At 35.2% G+C, this 18790-nt stretch overlaps 1 protein-coding gene across 1 annotated transcript; it reads right to left on the bottom strand.

The window, feature by feature from the left end:
* Nucleotides 1-8935: 8935 nt before the first annotated feature.
* LOC113692765 (protein VAPYRIN-like) lies at nucleotides 8936-11165 on the bottom strand. Its single transcript, XM_027211315.2, has one exon. The coding sequence runs from the start codon at nucleotides 10872-10874 to the stop codon at nucleotides 9246-9248; it is 1629 nt and encodes a 542-aa protein (XP_027067116.1). The 5' UTR covers nucleotides 10875-11165; the 3' UTR covers nucleotides 8936-9245.
* Nucleotides 11166-18790: the final 7625 nt, after the last annotated feature.

Below are 18790 nucleotides of genomic sequence, written 5' to 3'. Positions count from 1 at the left end.
CAAAAATAAGAGAATATTTAAAGTAATTTTCTGGTCCTCACGCTTTCTGCCCCTTAAGAAAATTTCGTTCTCAAAATTTTTTTTTTACCTTCTTCTGCCTCAGATGACTCTGGTGTCTGTTGTTTGTCTATGACATATACTCGTGCTGGCACTCTTGGTCAGTTTCCTCTTTCTTTAACTTGTTTAGGGGTGATTCTATCTATTTGTTGAGCATTATTTCCTCGTTGCTGATTCCTCGGGTAGTTGTTAATTTGATGGTCTACACTCCCACAAATCAAGCACTTTCGCCCCTTCTTCCAGCAATCCTCCTCAACGTGATTCGTCTTCCCATAATATCCACAGGCCAAGCGAGGGCCATTTTTTGACTTTCTCGTGAAATTCCCTCTTGTTGCCCTTTTCCTATTTCAACTCTTCTTGTTGAACCTTCTTCTAATTGTCCTAATGTCTATGGTGGCTAGTGCGGAAAGTCCACTCTTCTTACTTTGGAGGGCGTTACATTTTTCTTAGATTTCTCAGATGTACTAGTAAGTGTACTCTTTTTTCTCGCATGAAAAGCCTTCACTTGCGTGCTCGCAATTTCAATTCTTTGAGTTTTTTCAAGGGTTTCTGTGAATGTATTAATTTGCGCGGCTGCCAAAGCCTCTTGCATTTCCACATTTAACCCCTGTACAAATCACCTCACCCTCCTTTGCTCCGTAACTACCAATTCAGGAGCAAATTTGGACAGTTTAGTGAATTGTGTTTCAAATTCGGCCACACTTAGGGTTCCCTGGCGTAACCTAATAAAATCATCTTCTCTCTTCTGTTGGACCAGAGGTGGGAAATATTTCTCATTAAATTCTCTCATAAAATTTACCCAAATCCATGCCGTATGTTGTCTTTTCCATTTTACCCTGGCCGGTCCCTCAAACTGAAAAACGATAAATGCCACTTGTCTTTCCTCCGTATAATTCAAAGCGGTAAAAATATTAACCATAACCTCCAACCAATGTTCAGCGGTCTCTGGATCAGGCCCTCCAAAAAATTTAGGAGAAACAAAACTATTGAAAACGCTCTAGAACTCCGTCCTCTCCGTTTTCAGGGTTCCTAGGCTGATTCACTGGAGTTTGACCTTGTTGCTCTACCAATTGCGCTAAGATATTAGCCATTTGTTGTATTGCCACTGCTACTTGATCCCATGCTTCGGCCCTTGGTTCCTGTTGCTGCTCTGCCACCGCATCTCTTGTTTCTCTTGGTTCTTGTACTTGCCTACCTCCACGTCCACGGCTAGCCCCACGTCCCCGACTAGCTCCTCGTCCTTGACTTCGTCTACCCACCATACCTTTCTCTCTCTTTTTATTTCAAAAGGTTATGTAGCACATAAACAAAATGAATCGACTATAACAGAAAAAGAAAGACATTTTTAAATCATACAGTCAAAGATAAGGAAATGCACTTAGTATATTTATAGCATTCCAAATTCATTCATCAAATTACAAAGATACTTTACATATCAACTTGATCAAAACCAAGTGCGTAAAACAAAGCAGATACTATACACATTAGCATTGATACGTCACTAGCAGCATACATACAGTGGTAGAACAAGAAATGGCTTGTTATCCCAGTTACCTATACCCACGTCCTGCATTCTTGAGTCTCCAACTTAGATCATTTTCGAACCAACTGATTCTACCTCTCCCTGGGACGCAGGTTGCCCTACTTTAGGCTCAAGATTAAGTTCGTTAGAGCTTGCATACCCTTGAACTCTCTTAGCTACGTCCACTTGTACTGGCTCATCCACAAGCATTTCAAATTAGTCAAAGTACAAAACTCTTCAATTATAGGTACAAATTCAAATACATCATTAGTAATGCCAATCCAAGGTAATAACATATTCTTTCGATCCAGAAACAATTAATATAAGCATGACCTATTTGCATCTTTCACACTTACCTCAATTTCATTCGTAACCATCATAAAAGTATCAACTCTTTGGTACGCGAGTACAAGAATCCAAAAATAGGATAATTCACAACTCGAGTCGGCCGGTTTCAAGAGTAAATCACCTATATTAGAGATTCTTACCTGACATACATATCTATCTTCTCCAAATATCATGATAAGGGTTTTACGCCTATAATATTCATGATTCACAACTTATGCTCTAGAAGAGTACTTAATCCTTTATTTATTCACATAATAGGGACCATAACACCACTTGGCCCAATCTTACCCTATGCAGAGACCACGCGAAGTGGCTCTGATACCACCTGTGATGACCTCACCTCTTTCTAGGACGAACCCAAAGGTTTAGCGGACCGTCTGCTCAGCTGTTGTCGGGACTCACTCACTAGCATTCTTGAAAATAGTAATGTTCTCAAATCAACCATAATTCAACTTCATTTACAAGACAAAAGTGAAACGTAACTTTACATTGCCAAATATCCCAAATGTATTAAATCCATAAAAGTACAAGTACAAGGAATTTATACACACTAGATCACGCTTAGTTGCTCCAGACCTCCACTTCTTGTAAGGAAATACAAAAACTAAAGAAATGAGTTAAAAGTCTAGTGAGGTTCCTAAGCAAGCAATCAGGTAGGGAAACCATGGAAACATTACATTTAACAATTTGCATACTTTGCACAGTAATATCCAGTCATTCAAGTAATAAACATTCAATCATTGGAAGGATACGTCCTCACTCGGAGATATTCATTCAAGTCATTCATTCATTCATTCGCCAACCATTTTCCTTATTCCTCCGACATTAGAAAACATTTGCAAGTGAAAACTCCTTCAGTGTTCTTGACATTCATTCATTGATATTATTGCATTGAATTCATTAGTCAGTTCTCCACCAGACTTCATAGTAATACTTGAATATACCAAACATTGTCCCAGGGTCACCAAACGCCTGACCAAATCCATTTCTAGTTCGAGTCGACTGGCAATGAAGGACAAGGACTCAGTTCAGCCAAAAGGGTTACATTCATACACAAGTAGCATTCAATCATTGAAAATTCATTTTTGCTTGGGTTGAGTGCGATAAAGTATACACTCGCCCATCGAATATCCATTTAGCAATCATTGGAAAGTATTTAACATTCCAGCAATAGTCATAACATTTCACATAGCCATTTAAAGCATACACATGCAAGGAACACTCACTTTTTAAAGTAGAGCAAAGCTAAACGTTTAACTCTGGGTCGTGTTCGTTTCCACCGTTAAACCCTAAAAGTAACCAAGACAAGATGTCATGGTCCTACCATTCAAAACTTAGGTTAATAAGGTGCTTACTTTAGCCTTAATCATGAGTTGTACGCCTATCTAAAATCGGCCCCTCAAAACACAAAACTTAAAGACAAACTTGAAAACCAATCGAAGAATGTCCAAGTGCATTCTAGGGCTATGAAGTACACTTGTTTTAGGACACAAAATCATCCAAAATCACACCAATTAAAGTTTAAGACCTAGAAAGGTTTTCTCAAAATTTTTCAAGTTCCACTCAATTCATTTGATAAAATTTTCCAGCTTTCGTAACATTCTTTGGAAAAGTATAACTTGAGTTCCGTAGGTCAAAAAATCACAAAACTTACATCATTAGAAAATAGACTCGAAGTACTAATAGACTTTAGAAGACACCTTCATGAAATTGAACTCATAGGTTAGTCAAATTTTCAGTTCCAAATCACTATTGTCTCATGCGCAAAACAGAACAGTCATGGTTTTTCAAGAAACTTTGTAAATTTGCTGGTATTTATAAGAGTTGAATCAACCCCTGATTTTTACACAGTTAAAAGAGCTATGAGTTTAGTTTGAAATGTAACAAACGAAACTCAATTTGGATTTCTCTACACTAAGATATAACAGATTTTCCAAGACTGCTCAAAGTCCCCCGCGGGAAAAATTTCAGCAGCACTTCCCTTTATTTTCCCTAATTTCCAGCTGTTTTCAAGGCTTTATTCTCACCACAAAATAGCTTCAAATCAAACACATAATACCAAGCCACCAACTCACTAAATTAAGCATATATATATATATATATAGCATATAACCATCACATACTCAAGTTGGAAAATTAAACCCTAGGCTGGAATTTCACATCTAAAGCCGGGAAATCCTATTTTGAAGCTAAAATTTAGTACCAAGGCTACAAACTTTCGTATCCAAACTTTCATTTCCAAATCAAAGTTAGAAACTCCCAATTCATGGCTGCAAAATATAAATAAAAGTTGAAAAATTCCAACAACATCACAAATCCATGAAACCAACCACAAAACTTCCATATTAAAGTCATATGCCCAATAAATTGCAAGAATAGAAAGAGAAGCAAGTTCCTTAGCTTCATACCTTCAAACCTCCAAAGAAAAATACAAAACAAGGGTTTTCTTCCTCAAGTAGCTCCACCAAAAGCTTCCCTCCAAGCTCAACTCAAGAGTAATCGGTGTGGTTTAGGGTTAGTGTTTGGATTTTTCACAAATCAAGGAAGGAAATCAAGATGGAATTTGGAAGTATTTTCTCTCTCAATTTCGGCCATAAGGAATGAGAAATGAAGGAAATTTTTGGTCAATTGCAAGATAAAGACTAAAGGAAGTCTTAGTCAAAGAAAGCTTCCTACGTTGACACTTGTCGTCTCTTGGTTCCATTCCTATCTCTTTGTCTTTCTTAGCCTCTAATTGCTAGTTTATGCTCCTCTAATATACTTTTAACACTTCTAATCACATACTCCCTCTAGTACCACACTTGTTCTCATTCACCAAATATAACACATACATCTCACTAGTCGATCAAACTACCATAATACTTTACGAAACTTATCATGCATCAAAATTATAAAAGGGAAAATAGAAAAATCTTAACTTAACCTTTAAAATCACTATGAAATTAAGGCTAGCAAATAAGCAAGTAAAATAAAATTAAAGGAAATATAAATTAGTGTTTTTCAAAAACAAGAGAAAATTTAAAGTAATTTTCCAGTTCTCACAACTCCTGTCATGCAGAAGCTTTGTGCATGCAGTTCATTCTTTTTCTCAACTTTCTGTGCAACTTGTTTTGTTTCTGATGGTAACATATGTACTCCCATTAAACGGGCTATTACACTTGGTGCATTATGTTTGGTGTTCTGTTTTCTGTATATTTCTTCACTAATCATCTTTTTCATTTTGCTTTTGTCATCATGTTTGATTTATTTTTTGCCGATTAAACTATATAGAAAGGATATATTTAGACTACATGGAATGTTTTTTTTTTTAATTTTTGGTTAGTTGTTGGTTTCAGATGGCTGGACTCGAAACAAGAGCCCAAGCACGGCAAAAGCAACCATTACCATCTTCAAATCAACAATAGGTCCCTTCTGTAAGTACTAGCTCAAATGGCACTTCTACCTTTGTGACGCCAACATCTTCACCACAAAATGTTACTACTGGTTCAAACAATGTGCACCCTCAAACTTTAGAATCATTTGCATCAGATGCAAATGAGACTGCGCGATCTGATGATGGTCAAAATGGTAATAGTGGTACCAACTTCCTTTCTGACATTTCTAGTTCTTTTATTTTGTTTCAACTATAATAGCTATTAGAGAGACTATAACAATACTAACTTATTCTTGAATTTTGTTTAACCATAGCTATGCCATTGCCAAAAAAAAGAGGCCACACTAGAAACATTACATTGGCCTGAAAAAGAGAGAATAAGGAGACTCTAACCACTGAAGTTGATCCTTCCATTCAGTGCATAGTAGGAAAGGACTCTCAATACTTCATTAGTGAGAGTGGCTGTGTTGTTAGAAAGTTTGTAAGGTTTAATGTTGACAAATGGTCACATCTGCAGGCTGAAGATAGAGAGAACATATACAAGATGGTTGCTGTACTTGTATTCTTTTGCTTATATCACTACTAGAACAAATCATTTGGTCTTTATACTCAAGCAACATTCTTACATACTTTTATTTAAATTTTCCAGTACTTGTATTTGTCTTGTAGGATGACTTCCAATTTGAGAATAACATCACCTCAAAAATTGCTGTAAATAGGCACTTAAACATCTTGTACCGGAATCACCGATATCGGTTGCACAAGTATTTTCTAACTTTTGGGACAAAGGAGGAAGCAATTCAACATATTCCTGAAGATGTATCAGTTGAGAATTGAAAATAGATGTGCAACTACTTTAGAAGTGAAGAATTCAAGGTATAGTTACATACTTGAATTAGTTTTACCTAAATATAAAATTTATTTCAAATATTTAGTATTAACTTGGTTGTTTAAATATTACAGAAAATCAGCGACCGTAACAAAGTAAATCGTGCGAAGAATGAAACTCATACTACTGTGGGAACAAAGTCACTTGCTAAAGTTATTGAAGAGAAGGTAATCAATTCTGTTGTTTGGAAATTTCATTTTGTTTTTTTGTCCTTCTACATTCTCACACATAAGCCAAACTGATTATTTTAATAGAAAAGGAAAGAGGAAGTGGAGCTTTCAGAGATAGAAGTGTTTGAAATCAGTTGTACATCAAAGAAGACAGGAGGGTTGATAAATGATCTAGCGAGAGAGACTTTGGTGCGAGATTTCATTCTATTTTTATGCATTTACAACTCCTTTGTGACATGCCTTTTAACACCAAAGCTATAATATCTTGTTGGGCAACAATGAAAGAGATGGAAGCTACAACTTCAATGAGTAGTAAGGAAATTTATCAGTAGCAACTTAGATACATACTTGGACAGCTTCGTAGCCGTAGCACAACCAAGAGGCAAGCAATTGAGCTTGACCACTTGAAGAGTGAAATTGAAAAGCATCGAAGAAGGGCAGATGTGGTAGAGAAATGAGCTACACAAGTTGCAGAGGAATTCAATGCCCAAAAGGAGCTAATTAAGAGCTTGCAAGAGTAGCAACTTGAAACTAGGGGGTTGTACGAGGAGTTGGTTGCCCAAATGAAAGACTTGCGCAAATGACAGACTTCAAAAAAGGGGAGGAGATAAATTCTTTGCTTTTATTTTGGTTGAAACTCTATTTTTGACTGATTTTTTTTTTTTACTTATTAAGCTCACAGTAGTTGGAGTCTTGTTTTGTATGACTATTCATTCAAATTCAGTAGTGTAAGGTTGTCATACCATATTTTCTGACTAAAGTATACTCTAATGCATTTAATAGTTTATTTTCAATGCAGTCCAGCTTCATATTGATCATGAGGAGGTTGTTGGATATGATGATAGAAATGGTTGAAATTTGACATTGGTGCTGCAATCTATGCTTTAGTTTAGAAATCTAGTACTCTATCTTTTGGGAAGGATATGTATTGGTCATTACTACTTGAACTGCTTATGTGGGATTTGAGACCCAACATTTGTGGTTCACTTTTGTTTTGATTAATTTACAGATGTGTTATGGCCATATATATTGAATTTGTGGCTTTATTCTACGTTGATTTTGCCTTTTGTCAAATTGAATGTTCTGCCATAATTGTTGAAAATGCCATGGCAATACTATATTTGTAATGGTCAATTTCAACTCTTGAAGACAACTCCAAAGGTTGTCACTAACATGCAAGTTCACTAAAACTTTTGTCAAATTGAATGTTCTGCTATATCATTGTCGGAAATGCCATAATGCTATATTTGTAATGAACAATTGCAGCTCTTCAAAACAAAGTTCACTAACATACAAGTTCACTAAGTGATGACTATTCTTGCCACTGAATACTACGACTGATAGTGACAAGTTCAAGTCATCACTGTAGATTTCAAATTTGTGACGACTTTTGCTACATTTATAACAAAAAATATGTAAAATAGTGACAAGAAAATTCATCACAAAATGATAACCGTTACTGATGACTTCGTCTTCGTCATCAAATAACAAGATTCAGTAACGATTTTCAAAGGTTTGTCACACCGGCTCATTTGTGACATAGAATTAGTGATAACCATGTGACAATGGAAAAAGCCGTCACTATACTCGTATTATGACGACTTTTTGATTTTTAGTGATGACTTTTTGTTATCACAAAAGGCCAAATTTCTTGTAGTAAATCTACCAAATAATGCAATATTTGACAAATATAAATGAAAAATATTGGCAAATTTAATAGGGATTATGCATCTTATCAGACAGAACCATACAAAGCTTCAAGAGGCAATACTAATATTTTATTTGTATGACCCTCGGCTCTCTCAATTACAATTAGAAGCAGACTAGTAATACATATATATTGACCACTAAGTTTCCAAATTGCTCAAGGACTTGTCCGCACCGTGTATAAAATCAAAGACAACTTCAGAATTGGACATCAACCAAGCTAATTAGACTTGAACTTAGACCAATCAAAAACAGACTCAGACTATACTAATTTCCAATCAATTAAACATAATTAAGAAACTTACAAATAATAATCTTGATTTAACTCCTTCAAGTCCTATGAGGTTGATAACTAAATCTGCCCCAAGCTTGTTAAAACTTGGGAAAGGTTGAGTTGAATGGTAATGTAGGAGAGATTGTAAGTAAGAGGTTCTGGGTTTCAAACCTCTCAATTAAAAAAAAAAACTCTGTAAAACGAGAGATAATTGCTTCTAAAGTGCTAAAAAATGGAATGATACAAAGAAGGTTAACATGACCCCCGTGCGGGAATGACACGCACAAATCGATCATTTCGTGGGGGTTCAGATCTCAGGTCATAATTTATCATAGCACGAAGAAAATTACTTGAAAATACAGACGAACTGATTAACACCTTTAATAGTCATTTTGTGGTGTTCAGATCTATGGTCATGATTTATCATTGCATGAAGAAAAATACTTGAAAGAACAGACGCACTGATTGATAAGAAAATTTGAAAGGAAGACTACAGGGCATATGTCTTGAAAATTTCAGAATCTGTTGAATACTAGCCTTCAACTTAGGCTGGACTTGTACATAAAGGACATTTTTTTCAACAAAATACAGTGTATGATGGTAAAGAATAGAATAATAATGCTTGGATTATTTATCATACAATGACAGATGCACAAATACACAATCAATCATATCTGATCTCAACTTTGATTTACATCTTCACATCATTGTATGTATACTAAGAAAAAGAAAAATGTTAAATTACAAATTTCTCAGGGAATCTAAGATCCCTTCCTTGACATAATCAAGTAATGAGCATCTCTATGATTTGGACTAGATCTTCTTCCTTAGTTATCTTGTCGAAGAAAAAACTGTTTAGCAATCTCTTCTTCCAAAACCTCACCATTTTCCTCCAGGGGGATAACCTAAACCACGGCTAATGGAACAGCTGCAGAACGATCAAAGCTGCTTCGACGGACTCTAGGGCGAGTAGGCTTCTTCTTTATTGCCCCACTCTCCATTTCTTTCACAGTTATTCCTTTGTTGAATGGAAGCTGACTTACTTTAGTAATAGTGCTCATCTGTGCCACTCCTCCTTCTCGGGTGGCTCCACCATTGACAAGTATTCTTGTAATCCCTGCATAATGCAGGGATTCAGCAATTTGCAAGGCTGTAACGCCCTTGTTGGTCCGGGCTTCAATGTCAGCTCCTTTCTTAACCAGCAACTCAATAACATCAACATGGCCTGATTCCACTGCACAGTGTAATGCTAAGTAGCCATCTTCATCTCTAGCATTGATGTCAATCCCATTATCAAGAAGAGTACGGACAGCATCTACTCTTCCCTTGAAAGCTGCTCGATGCAGGGCTGTCCAGCCATGTTGGTCACGGCCATTGATGATCGCTCCATTTTCCAGGAGCCTGTGGATTGTTCTAACTTCTCCTTTCCGGGCTGCAACACACAAACTGTCTCCTAATCGAAGTGCATCAAAAAGCCGAGTATGACCAAGCTCAGCTGCTACATCATACGCTGTTTTTCCAACCTTGTTTCTGATATCCTTATTTGCCCCTTTTTGCAGTAGCAGCTTGACCATTTGTTCATCACCTAAACCAGCAGCGATATGTAACGGTGTATCGCTGTCACTCCCATTACGTATATCTGCCCGTGCACCGCTAGCCAGGAGAAGCCTAGCACAGTCTCTTCGGCGTTGCTCAACAGCCATGTGTAAGGCTGAATTGCCATCTTTAGTTGTAGAATCAACATTGGCTCCTTTGAGCAAAAGAAGCCTTAAGACCTCCAGATGTCCACCAACCGCGGCGAGATGAATTGGTCCCCATGTGGATGATGCTGACCGCTCCGTGCTCGCCCGATGAGCCAATAAGAGCTCAACAATGAGTGCTTCTCCTGATGCAGCAGCAGCTTGCAATGCGGTGGACCCTGACCGGCTTCGAGCTTCAATATCTGGATTAAACTCGAGAATTAATTGAACAAGCTCTGGCCGGCTTTGAGCAATAGCCAAATGGAGTAACGTTTGACCATCTGCATCAACAGAATCGGCTGCCCTCCATTTGGGGTCACTCTTTTCGAGCGCTTCTCGAATTTCATCCATTGAACCTCTGGAAACCAAGTGAGACAGAACCAATGAGCCAACAAACATGATTTTAAGTCCACTGTCAACGAACACCTGCTTCTTTTTTGTGGTGAACCAATCATTCGGCACAGAATCGAATGTCGATGAGGGATCTTTAACTGCTGCACCTGGCGCAACAACACTATGCAAGAGAAATGAATCATCTGAATAAGGGAAAGATTCAGGGAGACTTGAATTGGGAGGTGTATGATAAGTGATCTCCACTGAAATAGTCATGAGAGGTGAAATGATCCCGGATTGAGGGCGAGCCGTATACCGAGTTTTGTTCATCGGTTGAAGCCTGAAGGCCACAGGCATGGTGTACATAACATTCCGCAAAGTGAGCACGCCATAGCATTTCTGTCCTGGTTCAATCCTAATTGTCAGAGTGTTTGATGGCTCCAAACTTATGAGCCTATCCATGGTGTTTTCTTTTCAAAAAATACTAATCCTTTGCTTGGTTTATCTCTTTTATTGCTCAACTTTTTCTACCATTGGCTGATCAAGGGATTGATTCACTCTATTTTCTAGACGGAGTTTTGCAAGAGAGCAAAAACCCTTGGTAGAAAAATGTTAAGGACTGAAGGAGGAAGAGGAAGAACGGCTGGCGTAAATATAAGAGAGGAAGAAGTTAAAGGAATAAATGTGGCCGGCTCTTACAAGGCATCGCCACTTGGTGGTGTTAAAATCAAGACGACATGTTCTATTAGGCATTTGCAAGTTACGAGTTATAACAAAGATTGAAAGATAAAGCAAATATTTACAATAGAGTTGCTTTAAATATTACTTATTTTACTCAATAAACTGGTCATCTTGTAGGGATAGGAAAATATTCTTTTGGTTGTTCTGTAGCAAAATAGACATATGAGAGTTTCTTAGTTCCATTGTTTGAACTTTAGTGCATTAATGACAAAGGAATTGGTTATTCTTACTTCATTGGTCCTCGGTATGTGTACAAGATCTAGTTTTGAGAAAAGGTGATTTCTCTTGTTAGTTTTCTATAATTATAAAAGGAGTAATTCACAACTTAGTGCTTCATGCTATGCATTTTGTTTGCTCTCTAGAAGAATATCTTGTCTATTTTGTAGCCTAAGAAATATATTTCTTTGGCTTAGTTTTGAAAGTTTATTTTCATCTAGTTTTGGATTAATTAAGCCCAAACACTAGCCAAACAAATGCACTGTATTCTTGGTAGAAAAAAGTTTGGTTAATTTTTATTCTGGTCAATATCATGGATTAGGCCAAGTATTCAGAAACAACAAGTCGCTTAAGTAATATTGTTAGGTTATAATTACCCGGTCCAAGACAGAATGCCCCATGAATTATAGGGGAATATTATAGGTTTTGGTGGATTGAATAAGACTTGGTTGGTTGGAAAACAAGTATAGCCATTTTTAGGTGGAAGTTGGTTTACTGTTGGGAGCAGAAACGTGCAGAATAGAATACTTGCCCACAAGAAACCTTCCCAAGTAAATTATTCGATTTTGTGAATGTTGAAATGCTTGAGAGGCATTCGTAATTAGAAGCCATTTACCGAATATGAATAATCTCTGGTTTTAGCCAGGATCAATCTGATTGTCGAAGAATGTCAACTATGAGGGGAAAAAAGTAGAAAAAAAAAAAAAACCAAACGAATTTACACCACATTCAAAAACTTAATTATGGGTAGAAAATTGTGATTATCCAAGTTAAAAGGTACTGGAGTAATTAATCTCACAACAAGCATCAAATGCTCAGATTCTTTCTCATGCACTAACTGAAATACAATTTCAAAGCAAGAAACTAAATACAAAAGCAAGAAACTAAATACAAAAATATAATTCATACAATTTCAGGATTCTTGAAATGAAATATACCCCTCATGTGGCACAGCCAGCAAGCGCACCTGGTCAAGTTACAATATTGAAATCTCTGTTTATAGGAACAAAGCATATGTCACTACTTAATTAACAATCTTGAAATCTCTGTTAATGAAAACAAAGCATATGCCAATGAGAACAAAGCATATGCCACTACTTAATATCTCTGTTAATGAGAACAAAGCATATGCCACTACTTAATAAACAATCTTGAAATCTCTTTCAACTCCAAATATATTTTGCCAATTCATTTTAACTTATAGTAAATCTTTGTTCCTTGGAAGCATTGGTTACATGTACATCTACCAATAATGAAGCCAATTATTGACGTATTCTATGTTAGAGGGTCCCAATAGTAGAATATACCAAGTGTTAAAGCAGTAAAGTTTGTTGCATAGAATTTGTCAAATTTCTGGCGTCTTGCAAGGTGGCAATGTACAATGGAGAGGCCAGCAAAAATTTATGGAGTAACAACAAATTTTCAATATGTGGCATTTGCAGTGAAATCAGAAATATCTTGAGATCTGATTCACATTGACCCTTCTATCTCTTATGCCTTGGGTAGGCATTATTAGTTTGTAATTAGATGGCCTTTGAAATTCTTGAGTTAGTAATTTAGTAGGAATCTTGTTAATTAGGATATCATTTTCCCTCGTAATGATAAAATTAGTATAACCTATAATTTTCAATGTCTATGAATATCTAAAATAAGCACCACAGTATTGCTAGTTCTCTATCTTAATAAAACTTAATGACTTTTTCTCTGTAGAAAACATGGAATGTAATGGCACATAATACTGTCACAGCAAAAATTTTAATGCCATAGTCATTTTAGTTTTAATGGTCAAAATCACCCGTTTAGTCAACTGTCATGATCTTGGTTAAAATTGACCAAGAATTTTGTGGAAAATCTGGCTGTGGTATCACCAGCCCAAGGTAAGGGCTTGGACCACCCAAATGTTACTGATCTGTATGCATTGACTTATTCAAAATCACAAACTCTCAAAACTTGTGGGTTTAGTTTAACTTCAACTCAATATTCATCCCATAAAGGAAGGTTAAACTTCACATTGGACGCTTAAACTATAATTACACTCCAACTTTAGTCCTGAAACCTCAATTTTGAACAATTTACTTCCTAAAATATGAAATCAATCCTATGACATTCTTAAAACTAATGGAGTAGTAAAGTTAAAGTGGTACATATACACACACACACACACATTCTAGGTAGTAAAGTTTCCAATATTGAAATTTAATGACTAAAGCTGGATAAATTTCATAATTTAGAGGAAAATTAAAGTTTAAGAATTAAAACTAAATGGATTTCATACTTTAGGAAATAAAGTGCCCAAAATCGAAATCTAAAGACTAAAATTGAAGTGTGTCTATAACTAAGGGTTTAAAGTGAAATTTAGCTCACAAAATGTGTGCTAGTTGTCATCTAATAATCTATAAGTTGCTAGGTTCCACAATTGTGGATCATATGGAATGTAATAAAGATAATATTACGATGGAAGGTAAAAAAAAAAAACATTGCATACTATCAAACATGTCAACATTCTGCAGTGGTAGAAAAGAAGCAATGTAGAATTTCGTGTGCTTAGATATCTTAAGAGGACGGGTAGCTCAGATGTTTAAACTTATCCTTCTCCAAGTATGATTTTAGTGTTGTTATTCCTGTATCTCATGCCTCTTATTGGACAAAACATGTAGAAGTATGTAAATTCTGCTGTCAACAGTAAATGCCCCCCCCCCCTCCCCCCAAAAAAAAACAAAAAAACCACAAAAACAAAAAAAAAAAAGGTAAATGGATCAACATTTGACTGTGTGCTTATCTAGCAATCATCATGATAACAAATTCAATAAATGCACAAATAAAATCAGACCAGCTTTATTTAGGCATCCACGAGGAATAACAAGAAAAAGAAATAAAATCTTATATGAGTTCTGATATCCATGATTGTGAAAAGTTCTTATAAAAGAAAAGAAAAAGGAATGTTAAAATGTGAACAGATTGACAGTACTATGCTTAATCTATTAAACCATCGTTGACATAAAATTTTCTCAGTTTGAGTCACTAGTGGATAAGTAAATTTTCACTGTTGATCCTCTTATTATAAAATAGAAAAAAGAAAATATGAAACTTCTCCAATCATGATAAGAATTAGACCATTATCTATTTAAGTACTGGAATAACCATATAGTAACAAAAAATTCGACAATGCTCAAAGCTTGAATATTTACCATTGTAAAACATCTCTAGTGCTTTAACTTGTAAAGGTGGAGATTGTGATACTTTAAACAATTCTAGTTAATTAATGAGGTTGTTAATTGAATAATCTTCGATGATCTTGAACATTTACCTCTTCATATGTCTTAAGGTCGATATCAGTTAGCAGTTACATATTGTTGCTTCCGGGAAAAAATATGAATCAAATTCTAAAGGAAGAAGGAATATATATATATATATATATATATATATATATATATATATATACATATTTAAACACCCACACACACATATGTATGGACACATGCACATCTGAATAGTACCTTCAGTTGTAAATTGGAAAGACAAATAATGTGTTAGGATACAAACGTAGAACAAACAACTATTGAGATATCAAATACATAACAATTTAATGACAAACAAGCCACAAATATGAAAGATAAATGACACACAATATTTAACGTGGTTCTACTCCACCATTAAGGCTACGTCCACGGAGAAAAATCGGTTCTTTATTATGAGAGGAAAACCCTATATAAAAATACAACTTGAATCCAAATCCAATCTTTGTATATCATCTTTCATCTCCCAAGAACCCTCTCCCACCACCCATGTATAAGGTTACATGTCACCTCTTATATGCCCCTTGTGTGTCTTTTGTGTAGTGTGCCAGCCCACATATTTATAGATAATATTATTTGGTTAAAAACCCAAATAACAACTGAAAACCAATTCTAATTTCTAGACTCGTACCGAATAGGAAATAACTTCTAATCCTAAATAATATAAGAAATTCCTTGGCTACTATTTCAAGTAACTAAAACCAATTAGGAAATTAGTTACTTTCACACAAAACAAGGAACTTGTCTAAAAGAAATTAAACCAATTTCCTAACAAATCTCCACCTTGGCAAAAATTTCTTTGAGCAACCATTTGCCTTCAACTACCAATTCGGAAACTAGTTACTTTCACACAAAACAAGAAACCTGTCTAAAAGAAATTAACCAATTTCCTAACAAATCTCCACCTTGGCGAAAATTTCTTTTAGCAACTATTTGCTTTCAACTACCAAATAATCTAGTACCGAAACTACACACCCGAATCAATACAGTCCTGACACCAAATTGATTCAATCGACATATGAACATGTGTAGTTACCCCGAGTCCAACATCCAGTTGACTCATGAGAAGGTACCTCAATTCACCATCTTCCTTTGCAGGATTTCTTCTCATCACCACTTACAACTCGAGATCCCCTTCTATGGGTCTAACCCTATTCATTGAGACAATCAAGTGGTAAAATCACCATACTTCTTCCCATTCTCAGGACTATCTTGCCATGTGTAATTTTCAAGACTCCACCTAAAACAAAAAACTCATAACTGTCAGAGTCTTCTAGTGCATGAAAATTATATCTCTTTGTTTCTTTGGGATACGTGCCACACCACCCAAAAAATATAACCGAAATTTAAAATCCATCAGGATGAAGTATCAACTGTTGGAGGTGTGAGAAAGTTTCCATCGATTCACATCCAAAATCAACATTAGACTTCACCTTTTTCTTGACGCTTGAATCACCTGTCTAAATTCACCGTCAAGTATTTCCATACTTTTCGACTTTCCATCTTTCACCTTCAATGTTTCGTACCAAACCCTTGAAACAAGGATACCTCCCATTAAATTGTTCAATTCGTAAAAGCCACCAACCCACTTGATCTCAATAGTTAACCAGGATCCAACTATGAACAGCCAAACACTTGATCCAACCGTTCAGTTTGTTGGGATCCAAGTATTTGTGAGTAGTCCAATCTCGCAACCAAGCTCTGATACCACTTGTTAGGATCCAAACGCGGAACAAACAACTATTGAGATATCAAGTATACAACAATTTAATGACAAATAAGTCACGACCATGAAAAATAAACGACACATAATATTTAACGTAGTTCGACTCCACTATTGAGCCTTCGTCCACGGAGAGAAATCCGTTCTTTATTATAAAAAGAAAACCCTATACAAGAATACAACTTGAACCCAAACTTAACCCTTGTTTACCATTTTTCATCTCCCAAGAACCTTCTCTCACCACTCATGTATAAGGCTACATGTCACCTCTTGTATGCCCCTTGTGTGTCTCTTGTATAGTATGCCAACCCACCTATTTATAAGTAACATTATTTGGTCAAAAATTCAAATAACAATATGAAACTAATTCTAATTTCTAGACTCGTACAGAATAGAAAATAACTTCTAATCCTAAACAAAATAGGAAATTCCTTGGCTACTACTTCAAGTAACTAAAATCAATTAGAAAATTAGTTACTTTCACACAAAATAAGAAGCCTGTCTAAAAGAAATTAAGCCAATTTCCTAACATAATGTTTATATTATTATAAAACAACTAAAAGAGATGAATGTCCATCCAGTTCCATTAAAATATGAAACAACAAAAGAATTGATGTGGTTGCCCTTATAGTTCCCCTATATTTATGTACCATTAATATTGTTTTGCATATAAGTAGAGGTCATCCAACTTCCCTTGTAACTTTTTGAGCATTTGACTAAATAAAATTGTAATTCCCTCTATTTTTGTCTACTTTGCTCTACTCTACTCTCATCTACTTTGTGTTTTTTCATTAATATGAGTTTTACAATACGTTATGAGTACGACACTCTACCATTGGAGCAATCAAGTAGAAGTCCATATCTTCGATCAATTATTGGACATGCATTTATAATTTTGGGTGAACTTTTGAGATAACATTTTTCCTTTCAATTCATTTCACTTTTATTATGGCTAATTTTACCAAGTAGGAATTTATACCTCTTGACATTTTTAAAAAAATTACTTATCATAGATACTAGATGTTGAAATACATGTTGTTGCAATAGGTCTTGAAGACACCATAATCAAAATCATGCCAAAATTATGATTTTCCTTCGTCATCATTTAGATGAAGGACTGCAAAATGATTTTCCTTCATCATTATTTGGATGAAGGATTGAAAACTAAATATTTAACTGTGAAAGATTCACTTGTCCTATGAAATAGTTTGAAAAAAGAGATTTGACCACTCAAAGATGGTCGTACATACAAAAACCCAATATGATTGGCACACTACAAGAAATATATTTTTCAGTGACAAAAATTTATGTGACAACAAAAATCTTGTCACAGATAACCTAATTCAGTGACGACATTAGGTGTCATCACAGATGAGTACAGCACAAGCATAATCAGTGATAATATTGGAAGTTGTCATTCTCAACTCGTCACGAAATAGTTGGCGCGCATCTCATTTGATGCCGCGGGAAATGATTTTATGACAACTCAAGTAAAGTCGTCACAAATGCTCTCTCTACAGTGACAACATTACTTGTTGTCATTGAAAGTCTACCCGATTCCAATTTTGTGACAACTTTTTGCATCACTGTATACTACAGTATTTTCATCAACTTTCACTAATTCTACTATGACACCCTAATTTTATTTTTTAGCCCCCAATTCTTTTATATTAGCAAAAGCACCAAAGATATGACACCCTAATTTTATAATTTAGCCCCTATTCATTACGTATTAGCAAAATGCAAATGATATAATAACAAACTATTTTTAGATATTTGTAATTTTTGCTAAGCTGACATAATAGACATGTCTAAGCATAAAAATTTTTTCACGAATTTTTTATTATTCCTTATAACAACCCCCAAAAATCAATAACTGAAATAATTTGAAAAAGTGTAATTGAATATAATTTGTAGTCTAATGTTAGCACTGTGAAAGATTAGTATAACGTGTAATACATCATAAGTAATAATTATTTTCATATGGAATGGGTATATACGAAATTAAAATTATTCAGTAAAATATCTGTCGTGCAATAAGATTGAGAGTTGTAACACATTTAACAGAATATTTGATTACATGTTTCTTTTAATTTATTATAAAAACTAAGTAATAGACAAAGAGTAGGATAAGCATGAGTAAGAAGTGCTATACTGTATATAAGCAATTCTATAGTATTTTCATCAAATTTCACTCATTCTACTATGGCACCCTAATTTTATTATTTAGCCCCCAATTCTTTTATATGAGCAAAAGCACCGAAGATATGACACCCTAATTTTATAATTTAGCCCCTATTCATTACGTATTAGCAAAATGCAAATGATATAATAACAAACTATTTTTAGATATTTGTAATTTTTGCTAAGTTGACATAATAGACATGTCTGAGCATAAAAAA

Source organism: Coffea arabica, chromosome 6e (genome assembly GCF_036785885.1).
Source record: "Coffea arabica cultivar ET-39 chromosome 6e, Coffea Arabica ET-39 HiFi, whole genome shotgun sequence".
Classification (NCBI taxonomy): Eukaryota; Viridiplantae; Streptophyta; class Magnoliopsida; order Gentianales; family Rubiaceae; genus Coffea; species Coffea arabica.
Note: the sequence above shows the minus strand (reverse complement) of the source record. Positions and strands in the feature narration are given on the sequence as shown.

Bases quoted from the DNA above. Each gene is read 5' to 3' on its own strand.
- LOC113692765 (XM_027211315.2), bottom strand. From the start codon at position 10,874: ATGGATAGGCTCATAAGTTTGGAGCCATCAAACACTCTGACAATTAGG.